The sequence below is a fragment of the Aptenodytes forsteri genome, unplaced genomic scaffold (assembly GCF_000699145.1).
Source record: "Aptenodytes forsteri isolate BGI_AS27 unplaced genomic scaffold, ASM69914v1 Scaffold236, whole genome shotgun sequence".
Classification (NCBI taxonomy): domain Eukaryota; kingdom Metazoa; phylum Chordata; class Aves; order Sphenisciformes; family Spheniscidae; genus Aptenodytes; species Aptenodytes forsteri.
In genome coordinates, this window is record NW_008794456.1 from 1,526,014 (window position 1) to 1,552,958 (window position 26,945).

General features: G+C 46.0%; 1 protein-coding gene across 1 annotated transcript in view; it reads right to left on the minus strand.

Moving 5' to 3' along the window:
* The window catches only part of SFXN5 (sideroflexin 5), a 92,961-nt gene that overhangs the window by 22,315 nt on the left and 43,701 nt on the right, over window positions 1-26,945 (minus strand). Inside the window, exons 9-12 of the mRNA XM_019474968.1 lie at window positions 16,565-16,655; window positions 11,786-11,901; window positions 9,595-9,680; window positions 543-660 (exon numbers count right to left, since the gene is read on the minus strand). Of these exons, the coding sequence (XP_019330513.1) occupies window positions 543-660; window positions 9,595-9,680; window positions 11,786-11,901; window positions 16,565-16,655 (411 nt within the window). The remainder of the gene's footprint in view (window positions 1-542; window positions 661-9,594; window positions 9,681-11,785; window positions 11,902-16,564; window positions 16,656-26,945) is intronic.

Here is a 26,945-nt window from a genome sequence, read left to right on the forward strand (position 1 = left end):
CAGTACTCCAGGTGGGGTCTCACCAGAGCAGAGCAGAGGGGCAGAATCCCCTCCCTCGCCCTGCTGGCCACGCTGCTTTGGATGCAGCCCAGGATACGATTGGCCTTCTGGGCTGCGAGCGCACATTGCCGGCTCATGTCCAGCTTTTCATCCACCAGTACCCCCAAGTCCTTCTCGGCAGGGCTGCTCTCCATCCCTCCATCCCCCAGCCTGTATTGATACCGGGGGTTGCCCCGACCCAGGTGCAGGACCTTGCACTTGGCCTTCGCACATCCCACCACATGATCCAAACACTGGTTAAAAGCACAGAAAAGCTGTGTGATATTAATCTACGCCAGCATGCGCTAACAGGAGAGACTAACGTAACCATCACCTGCCCAGTGAATCCGCACTTGTTCAAGTGAAGAAGACAGCAACCGACTTCACCCAAAAATGGAGGAGGCCCCGTAGGAATGAGACTATTATCCAGGAAGGCAAAACAAGCAGTGGCATTGGTAAGCCCCTCTGAGAGATCCCACTGCAGTGACCAGACATGTACTGACCTCGGACATCTGCGGGAAGAGACTGATGGCCAAGGGGAGGGCCAGGCCAAAGGCAGCGAGGCACACAAGGCTTTGGACTGGGAGAATCATCCGGGGACGGGACCTCAGGAGTGATGTTCTGGAAAGGAAAGGCTTCGTTAGACCATTTCATAGACCAGGTGAGTGCACGCCATCATCAGAACGGACACTGGTGTTCACCCAGACCTACTGGTCTCCCTCTCCCTAACTGGTCTAGTTTCCTTCTTAGTAGGTCATCAACAAGTTCACCCACAAAAGATCCCGAGTCCTGCACACTGTGCTTTTGCATCTGCTGGGGTTACACAGCCCACGCCAACCAAGTGCTCGCTTCTCCTAAATTAAAATAGGCTCACTTCACACACGCTTCCCCCATTTCAAATCATCTCACACCGGAGTAAACGGCACACGAGGCGATCTGGCCGCACGCAGGTGTCACCTGCATTAAGGCTTTGGAGACTGTTGAGTGAGCAGAAGGAAATTAGGTTCTTGAGAGATATTGTGAACTTTGTTGGCCCTATCACGCGGTGGTACTGAAAAAGGCACGCGACTTTGTTAATGGGGTAGTAAAGTAGTAAACTTGACAATACCTTAATTTGTCAAAAATCAAACATCTGCAGAGTGGGTGATAAGGATGTTTTAACACTTGCTGTCCCCAGAGGATATTTATGAGTTCAAGGCTTGTTAACAGCAAACACTTTAAGATACCTGCAAGGTCAGATTCTGATAACGACCCATTAAGTGACCCTTCTGATGTAATTAACACCGAATGACAGGGACAACATTTAGCTGGTAGAAGGTAGCATGTTAAGTATATCCCAGGATACAGGACCTCAGACAGTGTACAAACGTTAAGGGGAAAAAATGTAATTCTTGAGGGGTTTGTTCTGGAGCTATTTACACCGAAAGGACACCTGTCATTCAACTTTTTTCTACCAATCTGAAACAACTGGGAATATAAACCAGCGACTTAATAGTGAGTTTTGTTTGAATATTCAGTGTATATTAGCAATGTAGAGTCAGCAGATTCGCTGCTGGGTCATCAGCTATGGTCTTAGTCCCAACGTGCATCTCTCCTCTGTCCATCCTGACCTTGAGGACGCCAATGCCTCATGGTGTCCTGCCATCAAACATGGGCAAAGATCTGCCGGTTAATGCCTTTCCACTGGGGTGATAACACAGGAGCTCCCTTTTGGTCAGGGAAGGTACAATCAGATTACACTAACCGCTAAACATCATCATCACTGGGGTTTTAAGAAGCATTTCTAATCTATTGCGCACCATTGACGAGGTGCCCACCAAAAACAAGACAAGCAACCCTTCCCACATCAGGGCACGCCGCTAGCCTGCTTTGGCACACACACCCCAGTGATTTTGCAGGCACATCTCCCCATGCAGCCCGTGCCTGCAGCCAATGCAAGATAACAGATTACCTCAACCCCCGTCTACTCCACGTTTACTGCAGGCTACAAACACGCACCTGATGAATTATAACGGAGCAGCTGATGTGTGGGAACTTGTTACCCTGCTGTACGTTGTCTGTGTGTCTGAACATTCAGAATCTTTGCCCTTTGCTAGCAATGCTTGCTGAAAGCTGTCTTCATCTTGAGAAGGTTTGGGGGAAGTGGGGAAGGAAAACAAGATCCAGAGCCTTAACTCCTCCGATATCTCAGCTCCTCACTAATAAGCTATCGAGACGGGAGTTGATCCTATCAATTTGTGCTGTGAAAGCCAAGCTTCTGTTCTGCAATATTTAGCTACTTTGTTTTGCATAGCGCACGATCTAACCTAAAAGACTCCTGCAGAAGTCCACAAGGATTTTGTCCGAGTCAGGAAAGCAGGTTACCTTGCTCCACGCTCTTTAACAAGTGCAACGTTCAAGAATTGCCATCAATAAGCTGTGATAACTAGTCCCCGGGATGCAGAGGGGCAACTCCTGGAACCGATTTATTCTCCTGCTTAAGCTGTTGTGATCCATGAGAGCCCTCGCTGAGAAAATCATATGACCAGCATCCTTCAAGCCTCCCTGGAGTACAGTTTAGAACCAAGACATCACTGCTTATACCACCCCTGATATCTTAATTTGGAAGCTACACCCTCTTTAATTACTGCCCTGTTGGGGACCTTATAATCACCCAAGTAAAAACTCAACCAATTTAAAATGATCCCCGGTACAGCCCCCAGGTGTGATTTCCAGGAGTGCTTCAAACTCAGGCCAGTTCAAATTACAACGGCTAACCTCCTAATTAAGAAGAGTTATGGCTTGATTTAAAAAGGAGAGGGGACTAATTAACACATGTAGTGTAATGTCTTAATTGGGATTCAGATTCTAAAATTTGTGTAGTTCAGAATAAATGACTCATAATTAGTCGAGAGGTCCACTTTTCTTCTGTCCCTCGGATCTTTGCTCTCGACACAGATCTCAGAAGAGTATTAAGTTAAATATTGCATGCTGCATTTTGTTAGCTGTCAAATGCAATCAAAAAACCCTCTTTTCACCCATTAGCCCCCCATCGGAAGTGAATGATTAGATGTTTCCAAAGGGTTTAATTGCAGAGTATTATAGCAGATTAAAAATAAATACTATTAATATCCATTTGTTGAAGAGTGAATTAGTTTACGACGCTGCCCTGTGTGCTCTGCCAAGGGGTTTGGTCAGGGAAGTGGAGGCGTGGACCTTTAGATCCCCCTGACAGCCCAACTTTGCCATTGGCATCTTCTGAAGCAGACCGCTATATTCACAAGAGCAAGTATCATCTTACCCTACCAGTAATTCTGCAGAAGTACTTGAAGCTATTTTCATACGAGAACAGTAGTTTTACAGACTGTCACCATGTACACAGGACAGGACTGGCTTCAGGCTCAGATTAGACAACATGGGATTGAAAAGTTTGCACCAAGAGAAGGTCTCACATTGGAAATCTGTAGGAAGACAATAATATGTATGTATCGTTCCCAATTTTAGAAGCCAAATTTTTGGCACCAATGGTCTGCCTCGCTAGTATAAATGATCCATGTTTAGACATCGACCTTTGGACGGCAAAGAACATGCATTTTTGCAATACTTCCCTCGTCCTCTCTCTTTTTTTCTTCTTTTTTTTTTAAAGATTATTTTCTTTACCCGCCTTCAAAACCCCCTAATGCCTATTCGTTCTGCAATTTGCCTTCATAAGACTTGCCTAGCAGATATTAAAAAAGCAGTAACACGCTGGGGAGCTTCTGGCTTACCGATCCTAGGTAGCACCTACTGTTAACGGATATACCTAAACCAGCAAGACCTTACGGATAACATTTCAATATGCATGAGTGTGCATGTACGTAGGTATATGCACAGACACACGCATACTTGTACAGACAGTACATCTGCTCCGCAGAGACAGTGTGTTGTAGATCTTGTAAATACACCTTCATTCAACTTTCATCACATTGTTCATTAGTGGTTTAAATTTTGCATAATTTGGCAGCTGCCTCTGGCGTTTTTCAAGAGGTGCTGTAATTTATTCCATATGGAAGTCAGTTGCTGTACTAAAAAGGAGTTATCAGGTTCAGTGAACCAGAGCTGTATTTGTCTAGAAGGAGGTGTCAGATGCTAAACTAAATATGACAGGAGTTAACCAAAGTCTCCCAGCTGACAGATTCTGTGGGGTTTCTGTAGTGTTTGGTATAAACAGGTTCAAAGCTAATACATACATCGCAAGACACTGAGGATGCCAGTGGGGTAAGAAAAGTGCTGGAGGCTGAAGCTCTGGGTATCCCCAGGCATCCCAGGCTCCTCAGAGCCCGGGGTTCAAAACACCCCCCTGATGTGCAAACAAACTTCGGGGTGGTTGTCCTACCCCAGATCCCAGTTCTGCTGAGAACCTCCCAGAGCCGGCACCGTACCACGACTCTGCTTCAGAGAGCCCGTCAGGTCTCTCTGCTGTCTGCAGAGGGTGTTTCTGAGCTTTTCTCACTCATTTTGGGTCATCTGGGGAATCCTGAGCTCTTCTAGCGACCAGTAGCTCTGTCTGCTGTCCTGTCCAGCCAGGCGACCGCTGTCCTCGCCAAGGAGCATCTCCTGCGCTTGGTTATAGCCCCAGTGCCCCCTCCAGAGGACACAGCAGATGCAAACAGAGTGAGGTTGGGGGATTTTTGTGCTTGATTGACATAATTAAAGGAGCAGTTTCAATGTTTACTCTGGAAACAGCCACAGCAGTTTAAGGTGTCACTGCTGGCAGCTGTTTAGTTTAAACAAACTTCAGCGAGGGTTTAGCTGGACGGAGAGACTTTGCACTTCAGAGGAGGAAAAGCACTTGTAGGAAACGTTCCGCACACTCTGTCAGAAGGAGAATATCTCCAGCAAAAGGCCACGAACACAAGGTCCAGGAGGGCCTCCTATCTCACACACATTTCTGCAGTGAAAAACATGATTTAAGCTGAAGAAAACTCCCTTCCAGCACCAAAAAAACCATGGTCTGAGCACTCGCTATCCATCAAGAGAATCCATTTTTCATGGTTAGAATGACTTAGCTAAGCCAGAGCAGCTCTATAAAGTTGATCCATCTTGGGAGCCTCCTAATTTTATGACCTTTACAGGAAAACTGCCCTGACGACTGCTGCGTGAGGATGCTGACATGCTGTGGCAACTCTGCCACAAGATCAGGATGGTGTGGAGATGAAGAAAGTAGAAACACTCTTCTTTCATGGACACAACTATTCTGCTCCCTGCTTCTCTCTCGGCTCTTGCCCATTGCCAACAGTTCCAGCTTTCTCTCTCCTTCATAAACACTGCACAGTCAGCTGTAGGGCTTCCTCTTGTCTAGCCTGACATACGTGAGCTCTTGGAGACCATCCTCAGACCTTCTGCTGTGCTTCAGACCCTCTGAGGTTGCTTGTACTGTGAGGCAGAGAAGAGGCTTTAGGATAAGGAGATAAGAAGAGCTCACATTCTTCAGTCTCCACTGCCAGCTATCAGCTCAAAGTGTCCACAGCACACATTGCTGGTGGACTGAGCTGTGGTCTGCTTGTCCACCACTTGCCCAGACCACATGAACCAAGTACCACTGGATTTGGGCTCTCCCGCCACAGAGCTCAGCCTACAGGAGAACCTGAGGTTGCACTTACACACAGACCTGGACGGTCTACACATAGACCAGCTGCACGATTGGCTTCAACTCTGCAAGGAGTTGGAAGCCGGACAAAGACTACTGGAGAAGTCTTGGATGATGGCTGGGAGAAACCTGCACCATTTCGCAAATTTCATCATAACTACCAGACAAAAAGATTCACAGAAGCATCTGAATCCTGGAAATGTCTGAGGGATGAGAAGTCCAACTTCATGCAGTGGACATAGTTGTCCCCTCATCTCTGTGACATGGAGGTACTAATGAAGTTTCCATTGTCTGCTCCAAAGTCAACTACATCCCATAGATGAGTCGTCTTTGTCTCATGGACAATGTGAAACCAATATTTTTCCGTATTAAAGTTGCCAACGTGGACATTATTTATAAAACTTAAATGAGAATACATCTGCACAAAATAACTGACACCGTGTTCCCCGCATGGCATATGCAGTCTCAAAATAAACATTGATTCTATATGTTAGCTGCTTCAACAGAGCGTCCAAGCAGCAGGAAATGCATGAAACATGGGGAAAGAATGGCGCGCTGTGGAGCTCAGCAGTGGGAGGTAACATTGAATTACTTGGAGAGCAGAGAAGGCGGCCCTGGGAGTTAAAATACACAGCAGGCAAAGAGACGAGAGAAGCCAAGAGAGCTGAAAAAAATGGCACAAGAGATGAGAGAGGCAGCTGGGGGAGTTAAAACATGCAGATGGAGAGATGGCTGAGAGAGAGGAAAGACCTGGATCCAAGTGGAAAGACGACGACCAGGAACTGGCCACTTAAAATAAACTTTTCGAATACCGAGACGAAAACGAGGGAGCGAGTTTTCCATGAATCTGAAAACCGCTGCCGGGAGCACGTAGCTTGCTCCTGGGGTGGTGCAACTCCCACCCAACTGCAGCACTGTCACCCACTTCCACCTGGACTTAAACGCAAGGCAGGAGAATCGCTCTCCTCCTTCGCCACAACCCCAAATGCAAATGACTTAGTAGAGGATCCAGATTGCGACTTCTGATTCCAGATCTCCAGCCTCCAAATAATAAGCCGTCACTCTCATCTTTCTCATTTATAGACACTGTAAGGATTTCTATAAATAAATTGATAATGCATGCCTTGATATGACTCTCATTAAAAACGCCCTAGTCTAACTAAAATTCTACTAAATTAAAAAAGTTAAACTTTTCACCAAATGCTCCGAGGTTTTTTTCCAAAATGAGGTTGCACCTTTGACCGTGTCCTTCAATAACCACTTTAAAAGATCTGTGAGTCGTCACCTGGACTGCGAATCCCTCGGCTATGGAAAGGGATGCTCTCCATGTCAGGTGGATGCTTCCATGTCCTACAGGGATACCACCTCTACCTGCCTGGCCAAACCGCACCCCCCTCCCTATCCCTGCTGTTTCTCACTCACGGGCCTCCAGGAATTCAAAGATATTTGATGGAAAATGAAACAGTAGGCACAAAGCTCTAAGTAGAATTTAGGCAGCCAAAAATCAGTGCTCAGGTATTTTTATATCTACAGAGTTTCATTTGGGGGTGGTGGAGAGGAAAGTATTCTCTTGTAAACCTGAATTAAGTCTTTCTATCAGTTAAAATGACGACTTTTTGAAGACAACCTCCTGTATTCCTACATTTGCTTGACAGATAAAATTAGTTTCGGTAAGTCTTGCACAGAGCACAAGTGCATTTAGTAAAACTCATTATATCAGCACAAGAAGTTATGATGCCTCCAAGTGCGAAGCAAATTTTACTGTTAGTTTTCTTTGAGCTTCTGGATGTTTAGCAAGACCCATGGTGGTCCTCAGTGACGACAATCATTTACAGACCAGATTTCTAGAAACTTTGAATTTTTGCACATAAAGATTTTTGACTGTTCCTGTTGATAACCAGAATAGCAAAGAACCTCTGAATTATATGGATAAAATAGTTTGTCCTCTAGGGTGATCCTTCCTGGATGAGCTAATCACCAAGGTATGGTTAGACTGGAACCAGTGCCCGTGTTAAGCCAGGGGTAACACACGCAGCCCCTTCGGTGCAAAGCCTCACTGTGACAGAAAGGCGAAAAGAAAGAGCTCTGTGGTAAGAACATCCACAAATCGGTGGCATTTCTGAAGTGTCTGGCATGTGGACAGATGAAAACAGAAGTCCTCTCGACTGACAACAGCAAAGCAGCTTTGATGGGATTATAAAGGCTAGAATCACGCATCTGAATTTGAAGCAGGGAAGCTGCCAAGATGCTGGGGTACAAAGATAAGTGACAATCCCTGTTCTTCTTACACACGATTTTGAGCAAGCCCTGAGTAAGGTACTCCAGAGTACGGTACTCCAGAGTAAGGTACTCCAGAGTAAGACATGGTCACTCCTGAGCACCTCTCCTGCAGGTAGATCATGGGCTGGGGGACCGTGTGGGTGACACAGGGTCTTGAAGCAGGAAAGAGGCTGCAGAGCTTCTGTCAAGGAGGAGCATGAAGTGAAAATCAAATGCTTTGCACAAAATTAGGGGGACTGGAATCTACCCCTTGTCCTTGCGTGTCTCCAGCAGACGTCTCCAAAGAGTGGCTTGCAGCAAGTGTTACCAAGACTGTGCCCTGCTGCAGGGAACCACCACAGCCCCTTTGAAAAAGACAAGAAAACAGTGTATTTTGGCCAAAAAGGGCTGAAAGAACTTACTTTAGAGTTCCCAAAACAGAGTTTGTTGCCCTGTTTTTCCCCACACCCAGGCCATGGGAGGAACCGATCTTGGTGAGAGCCTCTAGGTGCTAGAGAGGTACCAGACTGTATCTATGTTTTTAAATTTAGATGTTCAAAATCAGTCTCCAAATTTACAGAAGCAGCCCCGACCCTTCCCTTAAGGAGAGAAAATTGCCCAGGGGTGTTTCTACAAGGGTAAACAAGGCTAACCGAAGTTATGGGTCAATCCCTAATTGCACTAATTACTATTTACTTTGTCAGTGGAGTGCTTTAGAGCGGCCATTATCAACAGATTTGTTTAAAGAGTGCTTCCAGCTTGGCTGTCTGGACAAAGGTAGCAAGCCCTTTAGCACCCCCATCTTTCAATGCACTAATCAGTCTCCAGAGGCTGGCAAGGTGATCCCTACCCCACGGATTATTCACACCCAACGAGCCGCTGATGGGTGTCCTAAGGAGCCACAGGTACCCAACGGCTCCAAAGAGGCTCACAGCATCTCTGGGCAGGAGAAAAAGCGGAGGTGTTGGAAAGCAAGGTGGGAGAATGGCCAATGGACAGGGCAGTTTGGGTTTTTTTGGTATTAAGAACTCTGACAGGAGATAAGTGGACATGAAATAACAACCCTGCCCTTTCCTGCCCACCCTCCTAGCACTGTTGCTCCACGGAGACATCTGCCAGGAGAGATTCTGGCTTAAACAGTGATGGAAAGCAAATTTCTGCAGAGTATGTGAAGCGTATATTCTTCTGGGCCTTAGCCACAGCCACCAAGCCACACCACGATATCGAACAAAAGTACAAGTGAGTTCAAACAGGGCATAAGCAAGTCCAACAGTGGCCAAGGTGGTCTGGACGCGGCGCGTGGTCAGCAAGTCCCTACACTCCCTATCGCTGGCTGAACACAAGCCTAGACCTTCAGTCTGACCCCATGTGGCAGCTCTAATGTGTGCTAAGCGGAGGACTGAAAACTTACGGACACTTCACTGAATTCAGAGTTTTGGCTCACGTTGACCTTACAGAATTGTTATTCAAACTGCTGGGGTCTCAGAAAGATGATTTAAAATAACCACATCAATACAACACTTTAACAGCCTACAACAATGGTCAAAAATGATGGAACATGAAAATTTTAATAAGCAAAAAAAGTCTTTGATGGACCAATGCTAAGAAATATCAATGAATAACACCTGCTGAGGATCTTTTCTCCCCTCCCCTTGAAAAGCCCCCCCTTCGTATTACCCAACACTTACTTTTCCAGTATGGACATAATAATTGGAGGTAGAACCAGTATAGGCATTGGCAGGACCACTCTAGTCAGGGCCGTTTCTAGCAGTGCCTGAAAGGGAAAAACAAACAAACAAACCCAGGACATTTAAAACAAATCTCAGGATGTACCTGCGCTGAGCAATCAACGCGTGGGCACAGAAATGGTTTGGCTGGCCTTTCTTGTGTTGCGTATGTGAATGAATGTATCAACACACACTTTCAACTTCGCTATCAGCTCTTTGTATACAACCCATTTTTGCTCTGTTGCTACAAACGGCGGGCTGGAGCCCATACTTGGTCACAAATCCAGCAGAATAAACAGAGACACCTAATAGCTTCCCTGATTTCACTTTATGTGACCAAAAGTGTTCAAACATCTCGTCACACTCCTACACAAACACGTTAGTGCTGCCTGGGGGAAGAAAGAGAGGCAAAACAGCTGCCGGGAGGATGCGGTAAGGTGAAATATCTCAGTACGGGCTGAGCAGCAGCTTCAACCCTTCCTCCTTTAACTGAATTTCAATTCCAATTATGTGCTGGCGGAACACGGTACCTTATCACCTGCTTCCAAGACTTGTTTCTGTTTTTTTAATCACTGGTGGTTTATTGCAAAGCATCGTAACACACAGGGCTCTCCTCTCTCAGGAAGACACCCAACTGCGGAGCTATGGTTGTCCCTCTGCCGGTGCTTTCTCCCTGGCAAGATTCACCAGAAAGCAGCAAACAGAACAGCTTGGCAGCATGATACATTTAAATTACCCTGAAATGAGACCTAGAGAAGATCATGGGCGCTCTAGCAAGGTGGTTAAGCATCACTGTGTCTTCATTTACCTCTTCCAACCACCTTTGCCAGCACCCACCTGGGATACTCCAAACACTGTGACCACCCGTGGGGCTTCGGCAGACCTAGGCAGAGGATACCACAGATTTTGGATGGAAATGCTGAAACTTATGCATACAGACAGGCTTGGGAGCACTCACTCCTTCCAAATGGGAGAAGGTCAGAGAGGTGCAGATGTGCTACACAAAGGATCTACCAAATTTTACACGACAAAACCCAGTACTAAGCTATTCAGGAAGAAGCATCGGGATTAGATGGCAGCTGAGCAGAAGTTCTCAGAAGTTCCAAATTTGATGTTTAAACTCCACCTAAATCACACTTACAATACCTTCACTTTTAATATTTATTTTCTGTGTTGTCTGTCTTCCCCTCGACCATTAGGATGGAAAGGGGAAGCTGGGTCCTGAAGCCAGTTAATGTGAGTGAGGAAAACTGGCTCAAATAAGTATCTCTGAGCCCTTCAACAGATTGTTTTAATCTCCCTGTTAAACAACAATATGGAGAGATATTAGAGATCTCCCATTTCTTGCCGAGGACTGTAAATCTGTACATTAATTGCTGTCTATGAAGTGCCTTAAGAGCCTTGGACAGAAGGAGCGAGAGAAATGCCAAGCATTATATTATTAACTCCTCTGCCTGGGCGTGTGCTTTGGTACATGCTTTACATTTCAGATTAAAGCCCACTTGGAAACAACATGCCTCAGACAATCAGATGATGCTCAGAAGACAAAACTATGTAAGAAGGGAAGAAAAGGGAATAATTGCAGGCAGATGGCAGAGAGTGGAAGGTTATGGGGGAAAACAAACCAGGTGTTAGGATGAGGATAAAAACATCTGGCTACCCTCACAAAGCTTTGGTTGGCAATCGTTAATGCAGTTTTGACATGGCAAGGGTTAAAAAGCTACTCAGCTCGAAAATGAAGTCTTCCTCATTTAGAAAAAGGTGTAAGTTATCTTTGCTTCGTATTCAACATGAACTGCTTACAAGTTTCCACAAAGAAATCCTAAGGCTGTGAATGTATCAGAGCAGTACAGGATCTTCCTGATGTCAGTCTGCGCCCTTCCAAACCATCAAGGTCAGCCACCGAATCTGCCTGCGTGACACGAGCCTGTGTCCACCAGCACACTCAGTTTTGTGGCTACGCAACTGCATGCGTGGGTACAAAGCAGGCATTAAGTTTTGCCGCTTCGTTCTTCCTGCACGATGGGTAAAGCTCATCTATTCCTAGCTCTTTCAAGGCATCGATTCCTACGGCTGTGGGATTCGTTGAGCCTGAAGGCCAGCTGTGTACAAGCTCACCCGAGTGTTCGCCAGGAACATCACAGGTACATACGTGTTTTGCAGCAATTCTGGAAGACCCGACAATGTTTCCGTTATTGTCCAAAACATCAATTCCTTCTTCCAGCTCTGTGTGCCTCATCAGGACAACATTGCAGATATTGGCACTAGCTGAGGATGAGAAAAGCATGATGATTAGCAACGCAGCCCTGGTCAATACCAAATGGCAGGCTTCTGTTCGCCGTGACAGCCCTTCAGCTTTGCTTGCATCAATCTGCCAAGAAGTTTCTGCAAGTCAAGGAGCCACTCTTATACCAAGACAAAGATGTGATTCTTAAGAGGAGAATAATAATCAAGATAATTTTCTTTTACTTGCAAAAGGATCTGCTGCCACAATCAGAAACGTATTGACGCAAAGAAATACCAGTATTTCCCGTTGTTGGTGTTCGGACATGCTCTCAACTCTCATAGCAATTCTTCGCCCGACATTTTGATCTACTAAGTCAAATGTGTCCTTGCACCGGGCTACCAGTTGGTCTTGGCCAACCAGGCACTGCTGATTGACAGCTGCCTCCTCTGACGGTACATCCCAGAGCTGGTTTTAACTCCCCTTACGAAGCCAGCAGACAAACTCTTCTTAAATAATGGATTTTAGCAGGTATGATGGAAATACACTGCAAGGGATTTCACTGAGCTACGAAGGACAGCTTAGATCTGAGCTCTTAAAGAGGACAGAATTATTTTTTTTTAATCAAATAAGACAAGGTTGGGCTGTTTCCATGGACAAATATCTCATTAGCAGGGGTCCTGCTGACTATTTGCCCTTATTTCACAGGTATTAGAGGAAAAATGGCTCTGTGGACTTATTTTCTATTAGAGACCTGCTTGTTTGCTTTAACAGTATTTTTCCAAACTGCGACACAAACCAGCAGTGCTTTGGAGGACTCTGGCTCCCAACATTCACATTTCCCAAATATCAGCCCTGCATTCGCAGCGGAGGCAGAGGCAGCTCTGGGACCCTTTCTGATACCCCCGCCTCGCCCAGCCTGTGGCTTTTGTAGCCTTCTCGAGGTAACCCCAAATTCTGCTCCTCAAGTAACGTGTTAGAGTTGGGGCTGAGGAACGTCCTTCCCAGATGCAGCTCCTCTCCAGGGCCCAGGCACTTCTTAAATTTTTCCAAAGAAAAGCTGCTAATTCCTATAAAAGTTTTGGTTTTGATAAAATGGCATTTTCCAGCAAAAAACACCCCCCCCCCTTTTGTTGCAAACTTTCCAACCAGAACTAAAACAAACCCACTGTTGCTGCAAGTACCACTGCTTCCAAAAATGTGTTTCTGTACTGCTTGATGGGTTAATATTCGCTAATTAATCTCAATTCATGTCATATAACAAATGTCTAATTTTTTGAGGGTGGTGGGTGGGTGAGCCCTATACGAATGCAGCTCTCTGCAATCAAGGATGATTTGTGGTGACAAATGCTCCTTACACTCGAGAATAAGAGGAACATACACACACGCACACTCTGTCTCTCTCTTTAATATTCAAACTACCGGACCACTCTTCCCATCTATCAAAATATCTGCGTTACCAACCCTTCAGCTCCCTAATCCAAGACAAAAAAGAAAACAGGCATTTCATTTAAAGCAAGTTTAGCTCCTCTTTTTTTTTCTTTTTTAACACTCACATGCCCCATCCTTCTAGCTTTCAGTCAAGACTGAACATATAAAAACACACCAGCAGAGATGCTCTGGCCAAGCCAGGATGCACCGGCACAAGGCTCTTGCGAGACTCATGATGGGGTGTCCAGACATGAAGCTCCCACCACAGTTAGATGCTTCTCCAAGTCTCTGGATCCTATTAGGGCTTCACTGATCAGGTCCCAGATTCAAACCCTGATTCCAGACCGTTTGTCTGAGACAAGCAACTGTCTTAGTTGCTCCCGTTCTGTTTCAGTAAAACACTGAGAAAGCAGAAAAAGCTGCTAATTATGGGTGAACTTGGATTTTATGGAAGTCTCAAATACAGGGGGAATGATAAATAAATAAATATATATGTAGACAATGTGATTTTCAGAATTTGGAAAAAAAAACTTGATAATATAGCCTGGAAACTACTTCTGTGAAAACACTTAGTGACATATTGGAAACTGAGTTCAGATACAAAAGCAACCCACTACCCTACTTCTACACATGTATAAATGTCCTTTCTAAACCAGGGTGCTCTCCACATGCTAAATATGCCCTTGTGCACCACCTAAACACATTTAACAATGTGTTAAATTGTTAACCCCACAAAACAAACACAAAAAAACCCACCCACAAAAAAAAAAGCCCAAGGAGAAGAAATCCTTCCTCCTCCTCACCTCCCTTCCCTCCAACGGGTATCTTTCTACCAGCTTTAACTTCCTTTGGATCAGGTTTGGGATGCCACCTTTGGGGTTTTGGGGGGTTTTCTGTGGGTTTTTTTAGCCACATACATCTCTAGTATAAAGCACACCATCACCAGCGACACCCCTTACCTTCGTGACAGCTATCCACACCCAGTGCTTGGGAAGAAGTGGGTAAATTGGATCCTTCACAATAACCCCGGGCATTGATGTCCTTCACCACCTACATCTCCAAGAAAGGGTCAAGCCCCTTCTTCTTCAAATTCAGGAATTGCAGCTCTCCAGAACACAGCACGAACACACTCCTTCCCTTCTCCTGCACTGAAAACCTTCATGGAGCACAACTTCACCGCCCAGACATTGCTCCGGGGCGGCCAACATCAAGCACGAACCCCTCTTGCATCAAACCAGCCACTGGGTATGCAGAGCCTTGGCCATTTCCATGAGTTCTTCCACCCAGGATGGTTTGCTGGATCCATCCCCCGGGGCTGAGGAGGATTTTTCAGACAGCCTGTGATTTTCAGCTACTACAAATTACCTCTGGCGGAGGGTGAGGGCACGGTCTGACCTCCTGGCACCCTGCTCCAGTGCCACCGGCCACGACGTGGGGATCAGAGCAATCGGAGCCTGCACCAGCTACTTGGGTACATTCATGACTGGCCACAGTCTGTGTTGTCACAAGTGAGGTCTGGAGGCCCCTGCAGATACATCCTCATGCCCTGCACTTATCTTGGGGTCCCACGGTGAAAGTGGATTTCAAGGAGGAACCACTATGTTAAATACGCCCTACAGGCAGCACTTCTGCGGATATGGTTTAGTTTATTGGGCAAAGACAACCGTTACATGACCCAGAGAAGACAGACACAACATGTGGAGCACGTCTGAGGGCAGCAAGACTCATAGACCAGTTTTCCCAGGGCCTGCCCCAGCTTCCCAAGGCTTTACAAGGCTGTTTATTGACATCCCTGCTGGGACTCCGGCTGTCTTTCACCTGAGCCGTAGCTGCGCTACCCCAAGTCTCCATCTCTCATGATCCCTTGGGATGAGAGACCATAAAGCTTTGATGCATACCTCCAGTTTTCCAGCTGCTGTCAACCAGCACAGCTCAGCAGAGGTCAGTGGGAGAGGGAGGTGAAGAAGGGCCAGGGGAAAACTGCTTAATGGTAGTGGAGCAAAAGCTTTACACCAGCATCTGGCTTTTCACATAGAAAAGGTGAAATTCTGCCCTTTTGCTGGGAGCTGGCGGTTCAAAAGCAACAGGAAGACACATCTTAATTAAACAGTTTGTCCAGGTCTGCAAACCAATAACTTGCAGCTTTCAAAACCACAAAACAGCCATTAGTGGGAGGATTTCTAATGTCCTGGCACATAACGAAGCATGACAGTACACAAATAAAACAAGAACTAAAGAATTAATTATGGGCTAAACGACTTAATTATGGGTCCTCAATCAATGCCAACACAAGCATAACCTCTTTCTCCTCACACTTTGGTAAGAAAATAGATCAACCCGGCAGCAAAGACTTCCCGCGTGAATCTCTGACTCAAACCCAGGCTCGGAGCTGCCTCCTGGGTCTTGCGCTCACCTCTAGTGCCCTCCTGGTTATAAAAATCAAAAGAAAGCTGAAACCCTCTAAAAGTATATTCCAGGAAAGTTCCAGGAAAACAATAACAACGTCCACAGATTCCCTATATAGAAGCAAAGTGCTCAGAAAAAAGACTGAGTGCAACCTACAGACCACAATCCCTGTTACCCCCTGCTCTACAGACAGGGCAACCAATAACCTGGGGCCTTTATAAATAAACAAGCGTATATAAAAAATTACCCTTACGCCACTGGCGATTTCTTCAGAGCTAAAATAACTCATCGTTTGCTGAACGCTGTAACCACGGGCTTCAGCAAAGGCTGAGTCCAGCATGTCCCTTCCCTCAAACACCGAGCAGTTAGCTGATAAACTGCAGAAGGGTTTATTTTGTGCTCCAGCAAGCCAGCAGCAGCCTTAATTCTTCACACACTTCGGTCTTTTTTTAATCGGTGGCTCTTAGAAATCTGTACATTCAGAGGAGGAGCATTTCATTGCATTTTTATTGCAAAAAAACCCTAACGCTACCGCTTATTTGAAGATTTGATTTGACATGATTCAAACCAGGTCTTGCGAATTAAATGCTCTTGAATTTGGACGGTCGAGGACCAGTCAACACCGATTATTTTTTAAACTGCTTGAGAGTGGAAAGTGCAGCTTGATAAAGCCTCGTGAGCTGCCTCCGCCAGCAGCTTTGCATCATCCCGTCACTGTCTGCACTGACTCAGGGACCCACCGCCGAGGGGACACGGCAGCAACGGCGTAAAGCAGGAAGGCAGGAGTTAGGTGTCCATGCCAGTGGCTTTCAGCCACGGGTAGGTTTACAGCCATCACTTTGAATATAGAGAAAAGGTGTTATTTCTTACCGACAGCAGGGAATGGCACAAACCTCTGGATCAAGAGACGAGTGGCAGGGGTAAACTTGTTTGCTCTCTGAATCAGAACATTAAGGCCCACCTTTCAATAGAAAAAAAAACAAAACAGAGAAGCAGAAACATTTAGCTACAAGGAGCAGGGCAGATGCCACAGCTTGCAGACAGCAGCAGAGCTCTTCAAGGGGACAGACTGGGGTCTCTCCCCATGCAGAAGCGTTTGAGAACTAACCCCCCCCTCCCCCAGGCAGGGTTTAGCTGTGTTGGGTTCAACCCTTTATTCAACGAAGGGTTGAACCCAACCATTGGGTTGAACCCGACCGTTGGGTTTAAATGAAGGGCTGAACCCAACCATTGGGCTGAACCCAACCATTGGGTTTAAACCCTTTCCAGCCAAAAGACAAGCTAGAAACCACTGCAACGTCGTTCGGTCCTTCTGGATCTGCATTTTTACCCAGTTCACTGGCATTTTCCCCACCCAGCACAAAATCAGTAGGGCTGGGAGTCATCACCCGGCTAGGAAAAAGCCAAATATCAGTGGTGGTGGTTGGCCCAACATAAGTCATTCCTCCCCCAGGGGTCTGTGCAAACTACATCACCCCACTCCACTGCAAACATTTGGGCTATAAAGGAGCTATTAATAGAAACAAGAAATAGCAGGCAGTTTATTATAACCGTGGATCATTTTTCTGTTGCCTCCTCCAACACTTGAATAATGCAGAGCTCTCTGCAGTTTTGCAGGGATCTAAGTCATTGCATATGTTAATATAAACAGCACGGAGGAGAGTTGCTGCCTCGTCAGCCTCAGCGTGGTTGGATAGTAGTGATAGTCAGAGAATTTCCATCAAAATTTGTTTCAAGCAGAACTGGGGTTATTAATTAAACAAACCTATTTGCAGGGAATGACTTCTGTCTTCAGATTACTCTCCCCTTCCATATTTTCTCTTTTTCATCCAAAAAAACCCCAGATGCGCAAACAAAACCCAACAGCCCCAAACCGCGAATTTTAGGCCGAAAATGGAAGTCTTTAGCAACGCCTGGCCAAAAAGTTTTCAGCCAAAAACGCAGCAAAATTTAAAAAAAAAAAAATTCAGCCAAAGCCAAAAACCTGCCAGCAAATAGTGATTTGGGGTCTTTTTAAAAAAAAAAAAAGAAAGAAAGAAAGAAAAGAAAAGAAAAGAAAAGCATGGGAGAACATATTTTGCAAGCTGCTACATTATACATGCATCCGCAGCGCATCTCGCTTTTTTGGAGGCTGAGGGGAAGATGTTGAGAAGCACAACTGCTGGGTAAGCCCTGCATAAGTAGAGTGCTGGTTTTCAAAACCCGTGGAGCGTTTCCAGAGCCCCACGAGGCTTTCACCAAGACCCCAAGCAGGAACCCTTCCTCCTCTCCTTGGCCACCGCGACTCTAGCACTGAGCCCGAGAGAACCACAGCGGTTCTTCTTAGTCTGGGCAAGAATGAGGGTTTTGTCTTAATCTTCTTCTCCCTCAGAAATGACTGAATGATTTATTTTTTTTTTTACGTTTTCCAAGTGCTGGGATGCATATTTGCAAAATCTGAATGCTTCCAGAAACTGTAAAGCAGTCTAAAACGTGTGGCTTTAAGAGTAAAAGTAAAACAGTCTTAAGCCCGGCTTTGCTGGTACTGCCCCATGGATTCGGGTATTTATAGCCTGGATGCAGTTCATCTGTGTACATGACAAATTTTGTTGGGTTTGCAGCCTCTGCTTGTAGGTTTGATGGAAGGATTTGACCGTGAAGTGGAAGAGCAGCAGCTTTTGAAACAGAAAAGATGAGTCTGGGAGAGACACCGCTGTGAGGCTAGTGGTAATAAAAGCATTTTACTTTCAGATTCAATTTGGTGCTGCAGATGAACTCGCTCCTCCACTTACAGCAACCACCCCGCTGTGAATATGAAATTAAATGTTGCTATAGATTTAAATCCAATCTCCCAAATTCCCAACATGAGGACCAGATTTAGGAAACTAATGAGGGTTTGTTTTTTACAGTTTTGAAATTGCTTTAGCCAATCTGTGAACTCTTTCCCGCAGGTCACGAAGTGGGATGAAGGTAAACAGGTCAAGGAGAGTATCCGACAACGAGCAGGTACTCCTCAATCTCAGACCACCGTAAGCAAAAGGGCCATCAACAAGGAGAGCTTAATGAGTTTGATTCCTAGGAGCTGGCCAAAGAACACTGACTGTCGAGGCAAATTCATGACTAAGAAAACAACCACAGGAATATTATTATTATCATCACCCTGCCTACAGCCTGAGTCACAGATCTGGGATCTACAACACTGGTGCTGTACAAACACGTAACAGAGAGTCAGGTGGGATTCATCACACCAAACGTGGTAGAATCATAGAATCATTTAGGTTGGAAAAGACCCTTAAGATCATCGAGTCCCACCATAAACCTAACACTGCCAAGTCCACCACCAAACCATGTCCCTCAGCACCACATCTACACGTCTTTTAAACACCTCCAGGGATGGTGACTCCACCACTTCCCTGGGCAGCCTGTTCCAGTGCTTGACAGCCCTTTCGGTGAAGAAATTTTTCCTAATATCCAATCTAAACCTTCCCTGGCACAACTTGAAGCTGCTTGCTCTCATCCTATGGGCTCCCTTTGCAGCCCAGCCCAGAGAAACGAGCCTTTTTAAGGGTTTTTAGTCTCCTCCCAAGACATCACGCAAAATGTCCCCAACAGTGCCCATTCATCCCTGCTGACTATCAAAGGAGTCCAGGGATGCGGCTCAGATGGAGATATCTCAACTCAGGCAAGACAAGTGCTCCTCCTTGCAGCTGGGAGCTCTGGGCATGGATTTGCAGTACCGGTTTCAGTGCAGTACTCGTCTTGGTGCAGTACTGGTTTGGGATATTCCTGCACTGTGACCCAGACTAGGGGACAAATCCAGCTTTTTCAAATTGCCTGGTTTTTTGAGGTTTCTTTCTCCAGAGCACTTCCTCAGTCTGGCTGACAGAGCATCCCGACAAGCCAGGGGAAGCTGAGCACGGGGGATACATTACACCACGACCGCTGTTAACACCCCGCAACACGAAACCGGGGCCAAACACTGTCAACGAGAGAGCAACCTTACTCAGGGCTCTACTATGCCTCCGGCAGCACTCTGCCCTTCCTCCCTCCCTCTTCTTCAAGTGCTGAAAATTCCTGCTATTATTTATTTTGCTACCAGTTTTGTTTTCAGCATCAACAACGTTACCTCAGCAGAAGGACAGAGTTTGCAGTGATGCCATACTTGAAGACGTACCATCAGACACGGTCACAGAGTGACTGTGTAACAATAAACCAAGATTTCTGCTTTGTTTTCTTTTCCTTCTTGTCTCAAAAAGTTCTGACCTCATGTCCACCAAGACATGAATTTTAAAAGGCACAGGAATTTTTTAAAAAATCCCTGCTTTATTTTTTTTCTTCCTTTATGACTATTAAGATTTTTTAAACCTGCGAGATGGCTTTTGAATGCCTGAAGTTGGCAACGACCAAGCCATTTGATAAAGGTCTAACCCTACACCTCTTAAGCCAGTTCTAGAGCAGTAAATACATCAGCAGTTCAAGAAGTTATTTCACTTAACTTTGAGAGGGAATTTTTATAAAATAAAGGAATATTAGGAGTCCAGTGAGCAAGGTTGACATCGGTTGGTAGATGACGCCCCCTAAACATCGCTGAGCAGCTCTCTAGACTTCATCAGCTGCGTTGGTGAGATCTCCACTGATTTAAGGGATTCAACTTTCCCAGGTTCCAGCAGCATTGAGGCAACCCTGACCACTGCAGGTGGAGCTGGCTGCTCCAGGTGACCTAGAAAGTCAACTTGGAAGGAGGGACTGGCTCCAAAGAAGCTTATCCTTCAGCCCTCAAATCACCAGATTGCTGAATTAGAATACTAATTGGATCTGATGAGTCCCATACAGCCAAACTGAAGAAAAGAGCATTAGGAGAAGGAAGGAAAAAAAATAATTCATTAGGGCTGAGAGGTGAAGATGGAGGCAGAGATGGAAAACTGGGCTGTTTACCAACTGGAGCTTTACCAAGTCAAGGAGAACAGAATGGAGGACTATGAGGGAAGGGAAAGCAATAATAATCCGAGTGGAGAAGGAAGTTAGAGAGGAGCAAGAGTAAGGAAAGGAGGAAACCTGAGTCACACCTAAGATGACTGCAGAAGGGATGATCCACAGTTGGATGCTTCAATGGAAGAAAATGGTGTAGTCTTGAGAAAGAAGCAAGATTGCAGGAGAGGTATGAGCAGGAAAAGAGGGGATTAATGCTGCTAATGAGACAAACTTGATTTGGCAGATGATGGAGAAAGGAGGACGGCGGGGGCCCATGCCCAAGACGAGAGGTTGTTGTTTCAACATCGAGTTTTCCATGCATCTGGATCCTGTACAGAGGCAACACCACACCTGGGCACTGTGGGGCTGGACTGGGGCAGAAGGAAAGGGCACAGATGAGAAGAAATTTGCTGGAAACAAAGACACACCAGTGAAAAGAGAGAAAACGCTGCAGAGAAGCACAAGGCGTTTGGAAGGCGGCAGTCGGCGAGGACCCGGCGGTTGCCATGTACTCCTGAGCCCAGAAGCAGGGTGACGGGCACTGGGTGCCTCCCCAGAGCATACCATGTCTTCGCCTCCACTACACCAAGGGCTCGAGGCTGTGCCTTTGGGAAATGGCTGCTACAGCTCCAACGATTTACGGGCTCGATGGAGGAATCGCTGGGCTGGGTTTCCAGTCTGAGTGATCATACCACTCTCTTCTGGCGTCTTCTGGTATCTGGACTTGGTATCTGTGAATCATTAGAGAATAGGAGGTGCAGGAACGGGAGCTTTTGCGCACGGGTATCCAGATTTGAGAGCCGGGCACTGCTTCATTTAAAAACTTCAAGCAGCAAACAGAAGTTTACCACCAGCTCCTCCAATCTACTGTGATTTTCCTCCTGCTCCTGGCTCCCCACAACGGTTCACCTCCGAGGAGGTGCTCCATCCCCTCCCATCCCTGGCCCTACTTTGCACAGACTTCCTCCGGCTTCTAAGTGTTTCTTCACTGCCCTAAGCGGCGGACAGTCCGGAGGGCAGTGGGTGGCCTCCCGCGCCATCTCACAAGCTGATTACGGGCATCACACCAAATTCGCAGGCTGTCAATGCAGCCGCTCCACACGGCTCACAAACAATTATCAGGAAGAAGTTGCTGGGATTAGAAAAATCCACAGGGGCGCCTCCACCTAGAGAGGAGAGTGAAAAATTGCGTCTGTGTGTGTGTGTGTGTGCGAGCTAAGCGTGCAATGGGAGCGGGGAAGGAGGAACGACCCATGGCCGGTGGCACCGACAGCATGGAAAGGAGCAGGATTGCTGCCCCGGAGCGCTGCGTGCAAGGATGCTCTCCCTGCCCCGCGTCGCACGTAGTCAAGACTGAAAACTTAGTCCAACAAGCTCCTGTCCTTCCTGAACATGGCCGGGGGAGGGAATCAAGATCCTATTTTTTTATTGCTCATGAATTTTATAAGTGTAATGAGCCAGTCCAACTCTAATTCGTCTAATTAAAGTTCTTAGATTCTCCTTTTAGATTTGGTTAGACACCCTCAAGCACTGCCTGGCTTTATTTTAAAGGACAGAGCTGTAAATGTAACTTTTTATTATTCTCACTCCCCAGCATCAGATTTTTAAACTTGCATATCGGAGCAAACATATCCCTTGTAAATGGTATCAGCGATACAGTTCGCTGAGCTGTGGGAGTCAGGGCTGCAAGGGCAGGTATTGCCAAAGCTGGCTGTGACACAACCATTACAATGCTAATATTATTTTGCAGCGACAATCTTGGGCTTGAACAGTCTTCACCTCTCAGCTTCCTTAGGAGAAGAAAAATAAGATCTTTCTGCTGAAATCCTATGTGGTCATGAGAATGTCTTGGGTTGTAAGGGATGTTTTCAAGACAAAGCACATTTTGATTTTGCAAAATGCTAACTTTTTTTTTTTTTTTGGGGGGGGGAATACAGCTTGTTTAAAAATATCATTTTTGCAATGTCCATTTGTCCAGAAGCAGCCTCTGCTTCAACCTCATCTCTCAAACCCACACTGGGCTTTGCTGATTAGACTCCTACACAACTTTTTTTTTTCCCTGATACAGCTAAATATAAAATTTAGGAGTTACAATTTCATCTCTCAACCACACTGGGCTTTGCTGATTAGACTCCTACACAACTTTTTTTTTCCCTGATACAGCTAAATATAAAATTTAGGAGTTACAATTTTTCTGTAACCTCTGTGCTCGACCAGTTCCGACTGTGACTGAGATTCCTGCACGAATTATAATCTATGAACCCTGTGGGAATACAACCAAAAATCTCAAAGACAAATTACAGTGTTTCAAGAATTCAGAAGCTCTACAGAAACCCTACAGTGACTATACGCATCCCTAAAAAGCTGTATTAAAATTTAGGAGTTACAATTTTTCTGTAACCTCTGTGCTCGACCAGTTCCGACTGTGACTGAGATTCCTGCACGAATTATAATCTATGAACCCTGTGGGAATACAACCAAAAATCTCAAAGACAAATTACAGTGTTTCAAGAATTCAGAAGCTCTACAGAAACCCTACAGTGACTATACGCATCCCTAAAAAGCTGTATTTTCTTGGAAATAACATCACCAAGGCTTCTGTACAGAAGAAAGTGGCCTCAGGATGACTTACTAAGACACGTGCCTCAGAGAGGAGTGATTTCCTGCTGCGAGAGCAGGAATTTGAGTCCTGGAGCATCTAGGTTTGAGTTTCTGCTCTGAAGAGCTTCCTACATCAATCCCCACACCAAGTCACGTAGCTTCTGTCTCTGTTTCCCAACCGTGCAACAGAGCTGAGAGCGAAGCCTAACTTCTTCCCAGGAGCCCCCCAAAGATCTGCAGGGGCTCCCATACAGCGTGCCGGAGGCTACCGCAGCACATATGCTATTCCATAGCGAGAGCTCTGCCCTTCGCTCCTGTCCAAGTGACCTAGTTGCGTTTAACTTCAGCAGATTGTTGTTGGTTTCTTCTTTGAACTCCTGTTATGGGCCCGTGGAGGCACTAGCCTTCAGTGGGCAGGTAGGCAGGAGCAGCTGGAGGGACTAACCTCCACCTTGGCTCTGCTGGTTGCAACCACAGACTCACCTAAGCCATCTTTTTCTTTGCCCAAAGCCAAGAAGCACTCGCGCGCTCCATTTCTGCACAGCCACTGTAGGCGCAAGAGGGGTGACAAGCAGCTGAAGGGAGGCAACACCTCCAACTGCTGCAGCAGTTCGCTGGATGAAAACGTGTCCGAACCCACAAACCAAGATCAAGAGTGTCAGGGGTCCTAAAACTGATTTATACAAAACTCTATACTAGCAGGAATGATTTTTTCCCTTGCATTTTTCCAAGTAAAAAAAGTGTCATGGGATACCTCAGCAAACCCGATTAGGTCATTAAAACTGTCTTGTTTCTCTCCAGTTTTAGCCTAGTTTGGGTTTATACATATTCAGGTTTAACTCCATATACTTTCACAGTTTGTGAAAGCACCAGGTGCACACCATACAGTAAGCCAGAGCATCACTAAACCACACTGGCACTGGTTCCCTACCTCCGCTGGCTCATCCGGAGTCAGGATTTAGGGTCAGGAAGCAAGGAGGCACTTTTAAAATGAAAAGACCTGGATCTGCCTGTGAAGAGATGCTTTAAACACCCTCCTGTACATCGCGACCAGCAGCGACTCCAAGGTGAGTCACTAGCAGCTGACAGCACCAAAGTTATTAATGGCATTAATTGCCTGATTTTTTTAACCCAAGGTTACCCAGAAGGTAAGCTGAAAGGAAACATTCCAGTCCTGGGCAGGTACATTTTAAGTGTATAGATCACTACAAAATATACAGCCCGGCTGGCAGTCATGGCTACATGACATTGCATCTCTATCTTTTATACAAAAGAAGACAAAACACCTACTTTTGTCAGAATTTAGCTCAGGTTGCTAAGTGAGAACAACATATTTATTTGCCTCTGTACTGACAAGACCATAAATCCCAAACTTGCACTTAATAAAAACCTTCTGAGAAGTTACAAACCCCGGTATATTTGAAAGGGGAAGGAGGGAGCCTGGCTACTTTATTAATTGCAGAAAACCCCACCGCCCCTCCACTTAAGAGGCGCCTGATCTCACACACGTGTTTTTGCTTCCCCCTTCATTGGAGGAGAATCGAACCCCTATCACAAGGGGGAAGCTCAGTGCCATCGTGCTTAGGCAGTCACGATAGACATTCCCTGGTTAAGTTACATACACCTATATATGTAAAACACACTCTGTATGCCCGCCAGGCTTGCTGCGGTCTAATTAGAGCCCATCCTGTCAATAGGGGAGGACAGTGCCAGCAGTACCGATGCACGCGGCACCTCCAGGGTACGTGGAGTGGACAACAGATGGACAACGAGCTAATGACCTGGGCACCAAACTGAGCGACAATACACTGCTCACTGGGAGACGTCAGATACGTGGCCAAATGATACTGGCAGAAGAGAGAAACCTCCTGGAGAGTCTGCACGGAGTCTTCAGTATCACAAGGAGGAAGATTTGGAGCCAGTCTTGGCAGAACCTGAAGCCGTGATCGTGGAAATTAAAAACCTGATGTATAAAGCTCTGATCCAAAGACTACGGAAACCAACGGCAATAACACCACTGCTGTGAAATGCTTCAAGGAGGGCGTATGGAGAAAGCCGACAACACCACCGCGGGCTCCAGGTGAGGCAACCCCTGAGCTAACACCACCGGTCCCCAGTCTGCTGGTGTCAGCACCAGTGGCAACCCAGAAACCAGAGAGCGTCTGCTCACAGCCCTTGTCTGGATCTGGTTTAATTTGCAGGCATCTAATTGCAACCACAAGAATCACTTCTGACCTCAAACCAAAGTTACAGTCTAAGGCCATAGTGCTGAAGAGCTGAATCAGATGCAAAAGGGATCAGCAATACAGTGGCAGATCAAGTCTGGATCTGAAACTAAGAAACCTACTTATAAAATATGCATAAAACAGTTATTAACAGTAAAATTGGGTTTGATTACATAGCTTTTTTAACCTTTTAAAAGCGTGACAAAATTAGCAGAGAGCAAGAGTGTGCGTGTGTGTGTGTCTGCTGGAAAGGGCTTCTGTATAATTACAAGCCCTCTGATCAGTATAGCTCTTGGCGCTAGAATATCTGGGGGGGAAAAAACCCCACATTTAAAATATGCTTGGTCTTTCTCAAGTCTTTTTACTACTCTCTGCTTTGTTTGCCTTGCTTAGGAAAACCAGCTGGTATTAATTGCGCTTCGTACACCACCATCATGAACAGCAGCCAGATATCAGAAAATAAAGCCTAATCACAGGAATCCACTCAATTGTTTAGGAAAAAAAAAATAACAATTACTGCTCAGTGTTCGGAAAAGCAGTAAAACGAGAGCAATCAAAAGAAAAGGCAGGAAGGAGGCTGGTGTATGGAGAATGTGATAAAAATACACTACAATCACAGAAGGAGAAACAGAAATCTAGGTTACTTAACAGTAATCAGACTCCTCTAAACATACTGTCCGCCGCAAGCGAAGCTCGGAGATGTCACACGCTCGTGCGGAGCAGGTAGCCCAGGTCTCGGCACGTGCCTGGTGGCAGAGACGGTGCAGAAGTGTCACGTAAGAAGTTAGAGATGGAAGAGATCTGTTCTCTCAGCCTTTTCACCTCTTTTCTCACACTCAGTCTTAAAATTATCCCTTCTGATGTCTTTGCTAGCCTTACTTCAAGTGATTGCTTTACCCGAGTACTGCATGGGAGAAGAGATAAAATTCTGGACCTGGCATAGCTCTCCTTGCCTGAAGCTATGCTGTGAATTGTGTTGAGCTGGGAGGAGGTGGAAAAAAAAGGAGTATTGGGGAAAAAAAATATTGAGATACTGAAAAATACTGAAAAAAAGAATACTGATTTCTCAAAAACCTCATCCTGAAGGGCTGCAAATCAGGAGTCCCAGATGTAGCGCTGGATCTGAGAGAAGCGTTGCCTCTCTCTGACAGCAATTCCTCTCTCTCTAAAATGGGAAAAGAATCAGGTTATTTGCAAAGATTTGCTAAGACTTCTAGTTTAATTGCAAGAAGCATAAAGCCAAAATCTGCTCTTCTGTACGCGTGAGAAAGCAATTTGTTTGTCCCTCTTGTGGGATAAAGACACGGAGGGTGAAGACGATGGGAAGCACAATCACAAGTCAACTGATCTGTCATTTCACGAGCCTTCTCCCCGCGTCGCTTGCCAACTGCAAACATGGAAGGGGCTCGCTTTAATTAATACCGGGTCTCAGCAGACCACTGGAGGCAGTGGCACTTGTTTTCAGGTCATCTGGT